The sequence below is a fragment of the Melospiza melodia genome, chromosome 21, assembly GCF_035770615.1.
Source record: "Melospiza melodia melodia isolate bMelMel2 chromosome 21, bMelMel2.pri, whole genome shotgun sequence".
Lineage (NCBI taxonomy): Eukaryota > Metazoa > Chordata > Aves > Passeriformes > Passerellidae > Melospiza > Melospiza melodia.
The window spans coordinates 12,317,043-12,333,827 of NC_086214.1; the positions used below are offsets into that span (position 1 = coordinate 12,317,043).

Here is a 16,785-nt window from a genome sequence, read left to right on the forward strand (position 1 = left end):
TGAACTTTTGGAGCTGACCTTGGCTTGAACTGTGTTAAAAACCCTGACTGGTGTGGACTGACTTGACCCTGCGGTCCCATTTGTCCGCGGTGCCAGTCCTGCCCTCAGCCCTGCACTTCAAGCCTTTATTTTACAGACAAAAAGGAACATAACATTACAGCAGATATAGCCAGCAGGCCAGAGCTGCAAGTACTTACTTAGAGGCAAAACTCTCCTCTGATTTCGTCCCAAGGAAGTTATTTTTTTGCTTGAGAAGAGACTGACTGAAAACCAAGCAAGAAACTGAAATTATTGCTGTAAACTCTCGCTTTTTATTAGTGGTTTCCAACCCTGAAGAAAACAAAACCTTCTGAGTGGCTGTGTCACAGTCAAAAGCAAAAAAAAAAACCAACAAAACCAACCCAAACCAAGCCCAAGACTGAACTGGGTGTTTGGGGATGGAGTAGGAAGAGGGTGGTTGGTTCTGCATCCCTTGGTGTGGCTGGCTGGAGCTGTAAGATTTGTGGCTTTCGATAGTTTCCTCTCCCTGCCATGACTCAAACGGCTTCTATTAAAAACAAGTAGTGGGAAGGAAATTTCATAAGCTGACAGCCCCATCTCACTCTGCTGCTAGACACAAGTTGGCTGAGATGTAGGAATTTGTGTGGTTATGATGTGTGAGCCCAGAACTGTTTTATCAGCAGGGTTATGCAGTGCTAGCTCTGACTGTGCACGTTCAGAAGGGTGCAGAGGTTCAGGCTGCTCTGCAAAGCCTCTGGTCCATGATCCTACAACAGAACAGATGGAGATGGGGGCTCTGCCTCCTGCACCTGGTCCTTGTCCCACTGGAGTCAGTGGGATGAAAAAGCAGAGCCCCAACCAGAGCATGGTGTTGGTTTCAGAGGAGCCAAGTGGGTGCAAGGCACACCCCCTAAATACCTTGTTTTAAAAATCCTGTCTGTGCACACAAGGACAAGGAAATGGGGAGACAAAACCATGCTAGACTGGCTGCATAACAGCCACTGATGGCTTTAATTAAAGCCCTCAAGTCAGTAAATACACACGGAGTCTGGTCCAGGGAGGTACACAAAGCCCACAGTCAGCCCAGTAACACTCCATGAACATTGCCATTTAAGCAGTTTTTTGTTTAACTTAGATTTATTCAATGACACATGCATTTCTGGACAGATAATCTGAGTTCCAATGAACAACTTTTATAACCAAATATGAGAAATCCGTGACTGCAATTAGTCAATTAAGTACATTTCTAAAATACATGACTAGAAGAAAATCGGAGCGAGAGAGAGAGAATTCTTCCAAAGAACAAAAAGAAACATTTCCATTGGTAATACTCCTGGCATTGATGAGTATCAGAGGGGAAGAAGGGCAGCAAGGAGACATGATGAGGAAGGAATAACATCATCAACCCTGTCCACAGAAAGTCCTCCAGTTTCCAGTCTCTCCAGTTCATCCAATAATGCTCGGCACTTTCACGAATGGTGAGAGCTCCCCTGATTTACAGAGATTCATCTCTCAGCACGAAAAAAAAGCAGAGAACAGTTGTGAAACCTTGTGCTTGACCCAAGATGGCTATAGGAGTATTTCTCCTCACCCAACCTCCTCCTGAAGACAGCGAGAAAAGAAGCTGCAGAGCTCTCAGGACTGAAGATGGAGCCTCTTCGTATTGCACAGGAACACAGAGTCAAGATTTCATGAGGATGCTTCGGGAAGGTTTAAGAGTCATCAATATTCATCAGGGTAACGAGAACCATCCCGGGAGCTGGCAGGTGACAGACACAGCGGGATTGACGGGGGAGAGGCGGCTCCATCCCCCGGCTGGGTGTGTCCCTGCATCACAGGGGAGTCCCGCGGGGAACAGGCTGGATGCGTCCCCTCCTGGAGCGTCCCCGAGGGGTGGCGGCTTCAGGGGAATCCCGTGGGGAACAGGCTCAGGGGCTGGTTCTCGTTGGTGGGCAGCGGGGAGCGGTAGCCGTCGAAGTTGCGGGGGATGCTGCCGCTGGTGGAGCCCGAGCTGTTACTGAGCGTCTCTATGCTTCCCTCTCGCTGAAGCTCTGCAAAGGAGAAAGAGAGAGAGAGAGAGGGAAGCTCCCGGTTAGAGTTTGGGATGAACCCCCAGAGCCGTCAGACAGATGCTTTACTGACAAATCCCTTTGTTGTTGCATTGCTCTGACATTTGCTCATCGTCCTTTCCTGGGCTGGTTGGGGAATGGCTCCTGAGGAACGCCAGCTCCTGCTTCCACCTCTCTCCAGATGGAGACATTGCTGCTGCCCTTCCCTGGGGCCGAGGGGACAGGACAGGGTTCCAGGGTGGGGATGTCACAGTTAAACTCAGCAGGGTCTGAAGGGGACAACTGCAGATGATGGAAAACGCTGGCAAGGGCCATTGGCAGAGTGTGAACCACTGCCATTCCTCACTTGGAAACACCAGGACTTTCCACAGCCCTTAATCCTGCCCAAATGGATGTAAAGAACTCAGCTTTTTCAACTCAAAGAGAAAATATCCCCTTTCCTGAGCTGTGCCCCAAAGCACAGAGGAAGCAGCCTGGCTGTGGCTCTCCCTATCCTGCTCACACCCACCCAGCCATCTCCCCTTGCTGACCTCCAGGAGCCTTTGGTGCTCCCTGATCTTCCAGAGGAGGATTTCTGGGTGTGCAGGGCATGGTTTCCAGCCCTGTGAGCCACTTGAACCCTGCAGTGGGCTCGGTGGCCACACTGGCAGCACTCAGCAGGGACAGCAGGCAGAGCCCCAGGGAGGGCACAGGAATCCTCCCCCAGGGTGACAGTGGTGACAGGAGACACGAAATACTCTGGGGAGTTGTGATGTGGGACCCCGAGCATGACCTGGTCTGGGGATGGGGTGGGGACAGGAGTTCTGGGCAAATTCCTCTGCTGCCAAGGGGGAAATGGGACCTGGAGGGGCTACAGGAGAGCTGGAGAAGGATTTTTTATAAGGGCATAGAGTAACGGGACAAGGAGGAATGGCTTTAAATGGGAAGAGAAGTTTAGAGGGGATACTGGAAAAAAATATTCCCTGTGAGGGAGGCGAGAGAGCAGAACAGAGAAACTGTGGCTGCCCCATGCCTGGAAATCCTCAAGGCCAGGTTGGATGGGGCTGGAAGCAGCTTGGGATGGTGGGAGGGGTCCCTGCCCATGGCCAAGGATGGAATGAGATGAGATTTAAGGTTCCTTCCCACCCAAACCTTTCTCTGGTTCCATGTAAGACTTGTCTGGAGTGGAAAGGAGTCTCAGGAGCTGCAGGGGCAGTGCCTGCTCTGCTCTCTGCTAAATCTGCTAAACATTCCTGCCCTTCCACTGCCTCACCTGGGATATTTAACCTCCTTTAACTTTGCCTGCAGTGGGACCCTGCAATAAGGACAGATCTATACACAAAGAACAGGGGACAGCAAAAATTCAGCTTTTCCCTAAAACATAAAGTATCCATCCCAGCCCAGCATCCCAGGGCACTGCAGCCCTGCCCACACCTGGCACTGAGGGCTGGGGGATTTAATCCCTTATCCAGGAGGGAACCTGTAAGGAGATAATCTGCCCAGCATACACGGAAAACAAATCAGCAGGAAGCTGATCACCCTGCAAGCAGCGCTGGCAATGACCTCAGCTGCATTCAGCACCATCTCCTGCCAGTATCTGGTGAAGGAATGTCCATGTCTAAACCTCTTCATTTTCCTCACATCCTCACTCTCCCCTGAGTCCAGGAAGTAAAAACAGTAATTTAAATCAGAAATGAGTGGCGTATCCCACACTAATACTGTGCTTATCCTGTCTGATTTGGGGCTTTCATCTCCCTCAGCACACAGCTGGCTTTGCTTAGAGGTCCCACGTCAGAGCTGGGGATGCTGGGCAGTGCTGCTGGGCTCCCCCACACCCAGCACTGCTCCTCCTGGGGTGATCCCACTCTCTTTTCCACCCACAATGGATTTCCAGGCAAAGTGTTTCCAGCAAGGCAAGGGAGAGGGACAGAGAGAGGAGTTTTGTTTTCCAGTGGCTCCTGTTCGTCCCTGGGGTTGAGCTCCTGCCTGGTGTGGGACCCTGCGCCCTGCCCGGGTGGGGTTTGGGGGGATTTGGGTTTTTCTGGGTTCTGCAGGAGCTGGCAGCTCCTGTCAGCTCTGCGGGGCCTGCCAGGGGGTGGCACTGCAGAGACTGATGCCAGGCAGGGAAAGGCAGGGAGCAGGAATCCGGGATGCAGGGCTGCGGGCACAGGGCAGGGATGGACGCAGGGAGGGAAGGGAATCCTGTCCTGGCTGTGTCCCACAGCTCCGAGCTGTCCTGAGCTCCCCTTGCTGCTGCCAGGCAGGAAAACCTGGCAATTCCTGATGGAGAGGGACAAAAAGCAGGGCACAGGAGGGGCAGAGGCTCTGCAGAGCATTTCCCAGCCCAATCCAGGTTAGGGGGTGCCAGGCTAAAACCCAGGGAGCTCCCACATGCGAGCTGCCATCCCTGGGCACACATTCCCCATGGAATCCCAGTGCTCTCTCACAGCCCAGCTCTCTCTCTGGAACTAATTACCAGGCAGGCAGACGAGCAGTGAATTCTGATACCCGAGGAAGCCCTGGAAAAGTGCTTGGCTGCCACAGGGAGCTCTGCTGTGCTCAGGAAATTGGGCTCTTGCCCTCACCCTGGCTGGCTCTGCAGCCTGGCTGGGTCACACCAGGGGGGCAATTAGCCATGACATGGTCACCAGGGACCACCTGCCCACACAGCTGAGCCTGCACACAGGCAGAACAGCCTGTGCTCCCCCAAACTGCTCTGTTTCATTAATAAAAAATAGTAATAATAAAAAAATCCAGTGTATGTTATTATTGTTCCTCCCAGCCCCTAGAGCAGAGCACAGGAACATCAATGAGATTCCCATGGGAAGCACAGACCAGACTGGGAATGGCTCCGTGGCATGGGGACACCCTTCCTGTCACAGGGGGAAAACTGCAGGACAATTTCTCACAGATCTGGAGAGACCAAGCAAGTGCAGCAGGAGCTGCAGGGTGGGGCTGTCAGGAGAGACAGGGCCCTAAAGCCACCCTGGGATGGGACAGCTAAAAAACCTGGAAGCACCTGATGTCACACAGTCAGACCACTGGGAAAACACAAAACAGGAGCAAATCTCCATGAGAAGGAGGGGAGTGGGTGTCAGGAGAGCAGCAGGACCAGGGAGCAGCAGCACCCCAGGGCTGCCCAGGCAGTGATTCCCTCCTCTCCAGTGGAGTTAGGCCAGGAATGGACTTGGCCCCAGCAAGTCTGAGGGTTATTGTATCTGCATTCCCCCATGCACACACTGTCGAGATGTATTAACTTCCTTAAATGTACCAGTGAAACAACCTCTTATGATACACTTTAATGAACTTGTACAGTAGCCAACAAATTGTGCATCATATAAAACCCATTCGGCCTTATAGACTCCCTGGCTATTTTGTAATAACTGCAATTTGCTTCTGCTGAAGCAAGATAACCAGGGTTGAGAAGTCAGGCTCTGCAGAAACCTAAATATTTGATTTGGGGGGGAGTGGGTGGGAGAAGGAAGAAAGGGGCCTCTGGGAGCTATTTATGGGGTCAAAATAACATGAGACCTGCTCTTCTTGTAGCATTTCCACCATCAAGGAAATGAAATACTGTGAGAAGACCAGCACTTGCATTATTTTGGCCCCATAAATGGCTCCCTGAGGCTTTCAGAAGCCCGTGAAAAACAAACACAAATACAAATAAATGCTAATACTGGAAACGTAAATACTAAAACCTGCCCATGTCCCCGGAGGAAACGAATCACAAAGTCCTGCCTGCCCTAAAAAAAAAAAAAAAAAAAAAAAAAAAAAAGGGAAAAAAAGTGAAGGAGCTGGAACATCTGCTGAAGCCATGAGGAGAAAGTCACTTCAGGGGAGCTGGGAACAGCCCTGCCTGCGCTTTTGACAGTAACAGTAATGGGCACTGCTGGCATCACCCAGGGTCCCAGAGAAACGGGATTTTCAGGGCACACACACACTTTGCACCGTGCTGGAGGCAGCAGCAGCAGCAGTGAAAATCCTCGTGGCTGCTGGTGTGGGATGGCAAGTGGCCATCCTGAGTCCCTGGGCCAGCCCAGGGCAGCCATCCCCTCTCATGGCACGGCTCTGGGCCTGGGGGAGCACTGGGACAGCAATGGGGCACCAGAGGAGCTGGGAGCAGATCCTGGCTGTTCCCTGCCTGCCATGGATGCCAGCAGGGCTGCCCTACAGTGTGGAGGGTGTTCCATGAGCAGCTGGCAAGGAAACCTTGTAGGAAAGGTTTATTTGTGCTGATATTCCCGAGTGCCACGCTGCAGCCGGCCTGTGCTGTCCCTTGCTCCTCTGCCCCAGCCACGCTGCTCTCCTGAGGTGCCTGCTGAGGTGGAGGGAGGAAGAAGGGGAAGAGGAGGAAGAGGAAGAGGAGGAGGAGGAGGAGGAGGAGGAGCTGCTCTGGGCACAGCCCGGGGTCTGCAGGCCTGGGAGAGCGCTGCCCTCGAGGCCCAGCTGCACCCTCCATTCCAGAAAGCTCCAGGAACTGTCAAAGGACCCCATCAAATCCAAGGTACAAAGGCCTGCCAAGCCTAAATGTGAAACCATTTTATAGGGCACATTAATTCAATGCCTGAAGAAAATCTATACAGGCCTCTTTTGCCCGGAACACTCATAAATTATGCTGCCTTTCTTAGCCGTGCCGCTCTCCTGTAGTGGCCCACTCGAAGCCCTGGTATCTCCTTTATGTCCACTCAAAAATCTCCTCTCCAGTGCATTATTATTTCTTCTAATGGTTTTTCCTTTCTCTCTGTTTGCCTTTCCCCTCTTTGAGCCCAGTTTCAAAACATCCCAAATCGTTTGCTGCAGGAGCTGACCCTTTCCTCTTACCTACGGAGGGGCTGCCCGGGATAAGTGATCCAATGACAGCAGCCTGATGTGTCAGGGCAGCGGGGAAGCGGCAGCAACTCTGAATACAAGAATTATTCTTCATCATCTCAAACTGTCACAACACATTACCCTCAAAGCCGCAGCTCGCTGAAGGAGTGACCCTGCACTGAATGGGAGAGTGCTCGGGGAAAGAACTAATTGTAGCCTCTTTTCACACGTCAGTCACTTTTCACAGCACCGAGCCTTTCAAGCTCAACTAATGTCAAGTTCCCTTTTCCTTTTGCTGGGCTGAGTATTTCTGATTTTTAAGGATGGCGTTTTTAAAGGAACAAGGTCTCTGGTGAGGGATGAGGCCGGGGAGGGGAGGGAAGGAAGCGTCGCAGTGAGCACGCATCAGAAAGTCCATCAGACGCCCCAAGACTCGTTAGGAATTAGACAATTAACAAGTAGGAATGCAGGAAGTGGGGTAATGGCCAGCAGAGCTCGAATCTCCTCGATTTCATTTCTGTCATTCACAGCAATTACTCTGGAGGACTTTTCAGGCTCTGCCGTGAGGGGGAATGTGTTCAACCCCTTCCCGAAATGTGGGACAGGAATTTTCCAGGGCTGGGGCACAGGCACAAGGTGCTGCTCACCAAACCCACCTCTCCCCATCCACGGGGGCTTCTGAATAAACTAAATAAGCTAAAAGGCAAAAATTCAAGCCTGTTTTTAAAATCAGACATTGCCCTTTCGTTTTGGAGGAGAGTCCCTGCGGAGAGAGCTCTGGGAATGCCAGCCTGGTCCATGATCTGGGGCAGGCACACATAAGGGCCCTCCACAGCTCCTTGTCTGACTGGAATCCTGACAGATTCTGTGGCAAGGATATTTTTTCACCCTTACATTTACACAATGCCCATCATAGGGGACTTGCAGAACTGACTGGGGCTTCCCGAGTGTTATTTATTAACTGTAATGAATAATAATTATGGAGCTTCTGCCATCTGGATTCTCACTCAAAAGGGCCCTATTTAAAAGGAACGCTAAAAGGCAATTTGTATTAACACAATGGAAGTCTTGAGGATCTCTTAAACTGTTTGTAATTTACACAACGCTCCCCAGTGAATGGGTGAGTTAAACATTTTAATTTCCCTGATTGCTGCTGAAGGGAGCGGGATGCGCTCCCCCCAGGAGCTCACACGGGCACTTGTGCAGGAAAGGCTCCATCCTTCAGGATTCAGACAACATCCCGAACTCTGCTGGGTGCTTTTGGCACTGTTTCTGCAGGAAACATTCACTCTGAGCATCATCCCTGTGCCCAGGGCAGCGGGAGCTGCTGCTGGGACACACAAGGTGGAGAAGAACTCAAGAACTGATGTGAGCTGGGAAACCACACTGGGATGAGGCAATATCAGAGTACTGGGAAATTACATCAATTACATCGCTGCTACTGCACTTGGAGGTTTTTCTTATTTCCCTTTTTATTTTTTATGAAATGCAATTATGCTAACGAGGGAGCTCTAATTATAATCCATCTCCAGCACCCTTGGCAGCTGCTCGGAGCGAGGGGCTCTGGGGATCTGCTGGCAGGGAGGGCACAGGGGGGCACTGCACCCCCAGGGCAACCTGTGCTCTTGGGGATTTGGATGAACAAAAATTGTAATATTCAACTGCAGTGAAATGACAGCACTGAGTCCTCGTTAAAAATCTCAATTTTTCCAAGTTGGTTTTGATTTAAGATGGCCAGAAATTTCTGGGCAAATGTGTGTTGCTCCTTTCCAGAGGGAGCACAGGCAAAAAGTCAGTTCCCAGTTTTATATATGGCTATGATTACAATTTCCCAGTTTTATATATTGCTATGATTACAATTTCAGCTTATTATGATAATGTTCCAAAGTCAGTTAAAGCTGCTCTCTGCCCCAAGCCTTGTTCACCTGCACTCAGCACAGTGGGACTGACTTCCTGCCATGCTCTGGGTGACAGCCTGACACACATCAGAAATGCTTATTCTTCCTTTTTCATAAACTCAGCAGATTCACAAAAGAGATTTTAAACTCTTTTCAAATGAGGAAATAAAAAAAAAATAAAATCATGTCATCTGAGCATTGAAAATCAATTCCTGTGTTAAAACTGTCTCATCCTGTCACAACCTGAAAGATGCCGAGATGCCACAAAAGCACCTCCATTAAATTTGCAAGTAAAGAAGACTCGGAAACACTGCCTGAGCAACTTCTGTGAAATCAGGATTCAGTGGCCTATGTAAAATATTAGTTCCTGTCAAACTGCCTTACAGTAACTCCAGTGCTGAATCCACCCAGAGCTGGCTCGTGCCATGCACTTGGAGATGAAAGCTGGCATCCTGGAACAAAGGTGGCAGCAAGGAGACGGGGAAAGGAGAGATCCAGGGGAATGGAGACAGAGCCTTGTGAACATCAGAGTCCCTCTGAGAGCCCAAATCTCATTCCTAGTGCCCGATTTCACTGCAGGGATGCCAAACAATTTAACACTTGCACAACAGGGAGGACACCTGAGCTTATAGAAATGCCCAGGTCTGCTTCAGTACAAAGAGATCAGTGAGAAAAGGACAAGACTTCCTGCAAGAACTTCTAAACAGGTTGTTTACTCCTTTAAAAAGAGCAAATGTGACCTGAGCCCATGGAGTAGGAGACCCAAGACTCTGGCATCTGGCCAGACTTGACTCTGAGCATTTTATGGAAGGTTAAAAGTGCACCAGATAAAGGATTGGTATTTAGAGGGAGAATATTCTTCAAGATAGGCACTTTCACAATGACTTCCAGTGCTTTTAAAAAATAATCTCAAGTTTCCTAGAGCTGTATATTTTTGTAAAGAGGTTTAGGATGTTTTCCTACATAAATGGCTCTTCAGAAGGATGAGTTGCCCATTTCAGCCAGCATGTGAAATCTCAAAAGCTAGGACAGCCAAATAGAAAATAATTTCTGCAGCCCATCACATCCTGCAAGCCTACAACTCCTTGTGCAAGATTTACAGATGAGGTTTTTGAATGAATATACAGCAGTGCTTGGGTTTAAAGGAATTCTGTCTTACCCCATCCTGAAAGTTTCACTGTGCTGCTACTCCAAATTCCTGTAAGATATCCTATGTGGAATACATGATTTCCTGTGCCAGCCAGCGTGTGTGGACAAGTTTTTGGATGCACTTAGGCAGAACTATCTTGCATCTTTGGTTACGCAAGCAGCACATCTGTGTATATCAGACCAAAAGCATTTGCAGAGAAAACACTGTATTAAAATTCCTGGGTTTGCTCTCTCATTCCCAGGGTTATGGGAGTGCCTTGGATTGCTCAACACTGACCCCTCTGTCAGCCTCTAGTCCACGAAGGAAATTACAAATGCAAAGTAAAATGCATGTTTATGACACCTACCACGTCCTGCACCCACTGAACCCTGGGGATATTGCTCAGAAATGCTGGAGGCAATGCTCCTATTCCTGGAACATCTTCTGGCCAGAGCAGGTGTGGAGCTGAGCATCCCCCTTCCCTCCAGAGCTGGAGCCACTCGTGTTTCAGGACACAGAGGTAAGGACAGGGATGGCCAGGAGCCCCCAGGGAGTGCTGGGCTCAGCCAAACAGTGCCAGCAAAAACCTGGGTTAGGAAATGCTGCCTGAAGGTCAAACCCACAAACCTGGTGATGACCTCGGGGTCTGAGCAGTGACTGCTGACACTCTGCATGAGAGTTTCACACCTGACCCTCCAAATTTCAGTTCCTTTCCCATCTAAGACCTAATTCTCTCCTCTCTGTGATGCCACCTCAGCATTTGGCCTCCTTAAAGGCAGGAAGGGAGCCCTGGGGTGGACTCAGTGCTCAGAGAGCCTCTGTGCAGCTCCCACATGTGCTCTCTGTGCTCTGACACACACGCACTGCTGAGCTGATTTTAAAAGTATAGGATTACAAAGCAAAGCCATTCTGGCACAACTTCTAGTGCTTCTGACACAAAGTGGCCTTTTGGGCCAGTCAGAGGCTCTGGGCTGCTCCCCTGGTGCAGATTGATGCTGAGGAGGAAGCTAGACCAGACTGGAATTTGGGTTTGATTCAAAGGAAAAGTTAAAAAGTTCTGGGGGGGGAGCAGATGCTCAGCTGGTCCAAATCAGGAGAGTTTTGCTGAAGCTCACGAAATGATGTCACCCCAGCCTCAGCCCTGGCTGCTCATCTAAACACTTCAAGGCTCTTGAGCTGGGAGAGCTCAGGTGGAGCTCAGGACCAGTCTCCTCCTCCCACTGCCCTGGCAGAGGTTCAGTGTCACAGGAGCTCCAAACCCATCCAAACCATCCCAGCTCCAAATGCAATTTATTTAGTCTATTTGCTCAATTTTTAAAAAGATGATGTTGACATGGCTGCTTCAAGCAGACCAGCTTTGTAAACACAGCCCTGATTTTACAGAGCACTCAGAGCTTGCAGCCATTCCCTTAAAATCACAGCTCTACCTTGACTGAGCGTTAACCCAGCCTGGAAAAACAGCACGCAGTCTTGTGGGCTCTTTCTCTTGCAGGGCTGCTTGAGGCTCTCAATTATATTTATATTTATATTTATATTTATATTTATATTTATATTTATATTTATATTTATATTTATATTTATATTTATTTCCATATTTATAGTTATATATTTATATTAAAATATTTATAGAAATAATATATAAAATTATAGATATAATATACATACAATAAAATATATTTAAAAAGGATATATTTAAAATACATATTATATTTAATAGATATTTATAAATATGGAAAATTATATAATATATAATATATAATATATAATATATAATATATAATATATAATATATAATGTATTATATATATAATATATAGTATATAAATATATAAAATATATAATAATATGGTTTTTCATATATATATATATATATATAATCTCTCTTATTTACATAGCTCCAAATTCTGATGTGGGACATAAATATCAAAGAGCCTTGATAAAAATGGCATTCAAAGCTTAATTTGCCGCTTTGTTCACAGAGCTGTTGAACACAGCAATTCACATTTGTGCTCCTGAAACCAGAAGGCAGCTGGAAATAGTAAATTCAAGGTTTTTGCTTTTTGAAAGTCATATTTTAAAAATTGTTCCAAGCACTGATTCTATTACACTCCATCTTTGTAGCTGCACTCTTACAAACGTGGGGATGAGCTGCAGCTGGTGGAGGAGCTGGTGGAAGGCAACCCTGTGTGAAACCTGAAAAACCTAATGGCAAACCAAGGCATTCCTCTGGTCACAGCCCCCAGAAAAAGCAATTTAAATCATGATTCTGCCCTGTATTTAGGCACCTGGCAGTGAAGTTCACACAAGTGCCCTCTCCTTGTGTTGTGCTCCTCTGCAGACTTTTTGCTCCCATTTCGGTGGGTGACCAGCCACATTTCCAAAAGATAAACCAAAGAGAAAACACAGTCCTGGCATGATTTAACCAAAAATTTTTTTTCCAGAGGGTGTGGATAAAAGTAGCCCTGAGTGGAGGACAAAAAGCACCCCCAAATTTAACATCAGGGATCTGTCCCTGCACAATTCACCTCCCACTGCTGCCTCCGTGGCTGCAGGTGAGGGAAGAAGGCTGCAAGGTTAATTTGTCTCTTGATTTGTGCTTCCAAATTCATTTCTACCTGACAAGGTGGGGAACAGCTGTGCCATGTGGGAATAGATGGGAGAAGCCACCCATGGGGATGCTGTGCTCTGCGTGAGGAGAATTCCAGCACAGCAACACATCCAAGCCTCTCCACAACACAGGGCAGTGGAATCTTTTCAGGAAAATTCCACCATTTCTATTTCCACCCCAACCAGGGCTCTGCATCCCCAGCCCCTCTGGCTCCTGCATCCCCTGCTATGCCCCTGAGCTGGAGCAGAGCCTTCCCACAAAAAACATCTTTGGAAAGGGTCAGAAAAGTGATACTGACCCTTTGTCTTTCACAACACCATCGAGTTTTGGTGTAAACACAGAGTTCATGTCTTGGGCAGTTACTGAGAAAGTCACTGGCCAAGGGAACAACAAATAAATATCCCAAATAAGTAAATAAACAAATAAAAGAAGATGGTGTTTAAGCTGTGGGAGTCTTTTTGGGAAATGGCATGAAATGGGTCACACAGAAAAAGGCAGCACAACTTTTACAGAGCCCCATTTTTCTGAAAGAATCTCCCTTTTGGAGGCTCAGCATGAACATCTGCAGGGGGCTGAACACATTCCCCTTCTATGGGGAACCTTCAAACAGGGTTTCTTCATTTTCAAAACGTTCCAAACCAATTTGTCGTTTTCCTTCCTCTTCATTTTTTTTTGGTCAGTGGATGGTGCACACAAAATTGAGCAATAATAACCAGAGGAGGATGAAAACTGCAGCTTGAGAAGGAGCTCAGGATATGATTCCTCCTCACCGGATGCCTGGAAGATGTCACTGAAATTCCCTCTCCCTTAGTGCAACCCGTGTGGAGCCAATATGAACTCCCAGCAAAGTGCTTAAAACCCCATTATTTATAATAACTGTTAAATGATGAGACATTGTTTACCCAGATTGGAAGATAAATTCTCACTTACAGAATGCTCGCCTGACCGTCCTGAACGTCATCTGGTTTTTATTTAAATGCAAAATGAAATTAGGCTCCCAATAACACAGCAGAAGAATTCAATAAGATGGGGCTTTTCACTTACAGTTTAATATTAACATTTTCCCATAAATGTTAATGAATAAAAGTCTACTGTTTTATATATTATCCATGGTGGGGAGACAGCAGGCTAGGGATGGAAGGAAAGCTAATCTTTTCATACCACAAATTAGGATATATACTTCAAGGAGGACTAAGTGTTCCCAGCACTGCCAGGGACCTGGCCCCAACCCTCCTTCCCCTGGGGGCAGCCACCAGAGCTGATCCCATGGGGATGCTCAGGGAGTCTCCACTGATCACAAGATCCTCCCCCAGCCCAAATCCCTTTGGCTTTGCTTCTCGTTTTCCCTGGCCCTCTCTTTCTGCCTGCACACTGTGAACATCAAACACCCAACACCATCACTGTCCAGCACGTCCTGATGCTCTCAGACTCCAGCATGGAGAACAAGGCAGGATTACTGGGAAAATCAGGTGGCTCTTTGTGTGATATCCTGTTAGAGAAAGGGACAGGGGTGATGGGAGGTGAGGGCACAGCTGCAGGCCACAGTGACAGGGAATGATCCAGCATCCAAAGGGAGAAGCACCAGGAGCAGATCCTGTGCTGGAAGAGGGGCTGGGAGTGCTGGAAGCTGCAGGGCCACAGGGTTGGCTCACACTGCAACCTTGCATTGCCTTGGCACTTGACTTCCCACTTACTGCAGAGGGTTTGCTGTGTTAATGTCTATTTTGCTGTTTGGTGACTCATACTTCACCCTACCTCTCTAATAAGTGTTCATTTAACAGTTTGACTGCTTAACAATTTATTGCACAAATGGGTTTCCATTCCACAGCCTGCTCTCCCATCTCCCCTGGAGAGGGGAATGCATTGTTTATGAGATCTCTGTGATGGCCTGTGCTGCACATCCCAAAAATCAGCAAATACTCAACGGCTCTCTGGGGCTGCTGGGCTTGGGAGGAGGGACAGGAACTGTCTTGTCTTTATTCTGCCACCACCTCAGCAGCTGCAAGAGGTTTTGGCTCACAAAACAGCTGTAAAAATACCAGTCCTGGTTCAAATGCTGGGACCCGAGGGCTCTTATACTTACTGAGAGAGATATGCCTGCCATAAGTCATATCCTACACAAAAACACCATAGAAAGACTCCTAAAAGGAATGACAAGGTAATTATAGGAATTACAGATGGAAAAATCCCCTTGTCTCTGCCCCCTTCCCAGTGTGGGACCGCTCGGTGTGGGGCAGGCTTCAGGCCTCAGACTTTTAAAGGGAAGATTTAATAAACACTGAGAAATATTTCCAAATATTTAGAAAACCCAAAATAACACATTTCCAAGCCAAGCTGTGCAAACAGAAAATGAATTTAGAAAACTTGTTAAAAACCCAACAGCTTTTGCGTGCACCAAAACATGTTTGGGTAGCAGGAATCACCTCGTGGGCAGGATGCTGCAAGCAGAGCTGGAGGATGCTCAGCCCTGGTGCAAGACCTACCATGGCTCTCCTCTTGCTGCCCCTGGAATCACCAGCAGAAGCCTCAGGGATGCAAAAAGCTCCATGCTTTAGGAGGGACTCAGCAGACAATTAAATGTGAGCAAAGCCAAGCTAGACAGGACAGAGCTTTGAATTTTCCTGTGAAATTCTGGAGCACTGCAGTTAATTTGCTTAATCATTAGGAGGAAAAACCACAACCCCAAGCAAACCAAAAAAAACCCCCAACACAGCAGCAAATCTGCAAGGAAAAAAGGGAATTGTGTCTCTGTTCACTGCTTTTGAGACAAAGCACTGGAAGAAAAATGTCCAGTTCCAATAATGTCATAACCTGATTACAGCCTGACCAGAAGAGCTAAAACACTTGCAGAACAATGAGTAAGAAATTAAGTTTTAAATTGAGTGCTGGCCCTATCTTGTGTCACTTCTTTATGTTCCAGTGGAAAGGACAGTGCTGAGCTCATTTCATATCGAGCAGAGTGAGATGCCTGGATGCAGACACCATTTAGTCATCTCCTATATGTTCCTCCCCATTTCTTTCTCTGGGAGGAATGACAAATCCAGGAATGTGACTGCACTTTGTTTTATTATGATATTGATTTTCCCTGCAGAGGGGAAAGTGCATTTATCCCCCAGGTCTGTGTGCTAGCAGGGAAGGGTTAACAAAATGTTTATCACAAAGCTGGCTTCAGAGTTGAAAGTAATGTGATCAGTAATGAATTTTGTGTTACATTAGGTTGTATAAATGGACAGACAAGCGCAGACAACAAGTGGCCAGGAGTCGGGGCTAATCTAATGATGTAAAAATAGAGACAGCACCAATTATACTTGGGGCCAGCTCAGAGCTCCTGCAGGGACTGCAAATGAATAGGTACAAATCAAATTACTGACTAATAGACGCACTACAAGAGAGGGCAGTCAATGCTAAATACATTAGGGCCTTGTGACCTCTCTGCTCTGAACAGCAGAATCCTAAATTTGACTTAAAAAAAAAAAAAAATCAAAGAAACTCTTGCTCATTTAAGGAGAGCAACAGAACAATGTTATTTGTGAAATGACTTGAGACACTTTGATATTTTTTGGTTTGTCCCCCTATGGCCATGTTAGGTACGTGGCCCTTGGAAAGCTGAGAGAGGGTTTGCTTTTAGAACAAGGGAAAATACTTTTTGTGCAAAAGTTAAGACCTGATAACAATACAGTTATGTTACATACCAAAACATTTCAAAGCCATGTGCCTCTTTGTGGTGATGTTTTTTACTGCTACTTCACCGGCTGTGTCTGTATCAAAAATAAAATATTTCTTAAATAAAAAGGCCTTGATTTAATAAGAAGAAAAAGAAAAGGAATCTCCCCACACCACAGTTGATAATAGGCAAATGCAGTTGATCAAGATTGTTATCAAATGGCAGAAAGTCAGAGGTGTCTTGTGGCATCAGTGCTCCCGTTAGAATTTTCCTACAAACAGCAATGAACCTGAATTCACATCAGAAATATTCATGGTATCAGCATTCACACCCTCTCCCCCTGAAATAATGCATGACCTGGAAGAAATTCCAGTAAAACCTCCCAGGGCTGGTGGCAAGATTGGATTTGGAGACATGGGAAACGACTGGGAAATTAAAGATATCCTTGTTGGACCTGCCCAGGGCTGTGGGATGGGGCTGCTCAGGGACACCCTTAGACAGGAGAGAGTAAAGATCCCACACTGAAGTGTCTGAAATCCCAAAATGTGTGCAAGGCCAATGCTCCTCTCATCCAGTACTTCCAAAATGGTGGCTCCTAAAGAGTCTGAATTTTCCTTTCTTTTCAACTA

At 47.4% G+C, this 16,785-nt stretch overlaps 1 protein-coding gene across 7 annotated transcripts in view; it reads right to left on the reverse strand.

Moving 5' to 3' along the window:
• Positions 1-976: 976 nt before the first annotated feature.
• The window catches only part of BCAS3 (BCAS3 microtubule associated cell migration factor), a 295,445-nt gene continuing 279,636 nt past the window's right edge, over positions 977-16,785 (reverse strand). For 4 of the 7 annotated variants that reach the window (XM_063174268.1, XM_063174267.1, XM_063174271.1 and 1 more), the window contains one exon: positions 977-2,051. In XM_063174268.1, the coding sequence (XP_063030338.1) occupies positions 1,903-2,051 (149 nt within the window). In that variant the 3' untranslated portion in view covers positions 977-1,902. Of the gene's footprint in view, positions 2,052-16,184; positions 16,251-16,785 lie in introns of all 7 variants that reach the window. The other 3 variants (XM_063174266.1, XM_063174265.1, XM_063174270.1) reach the window with 2 other exon arrangements.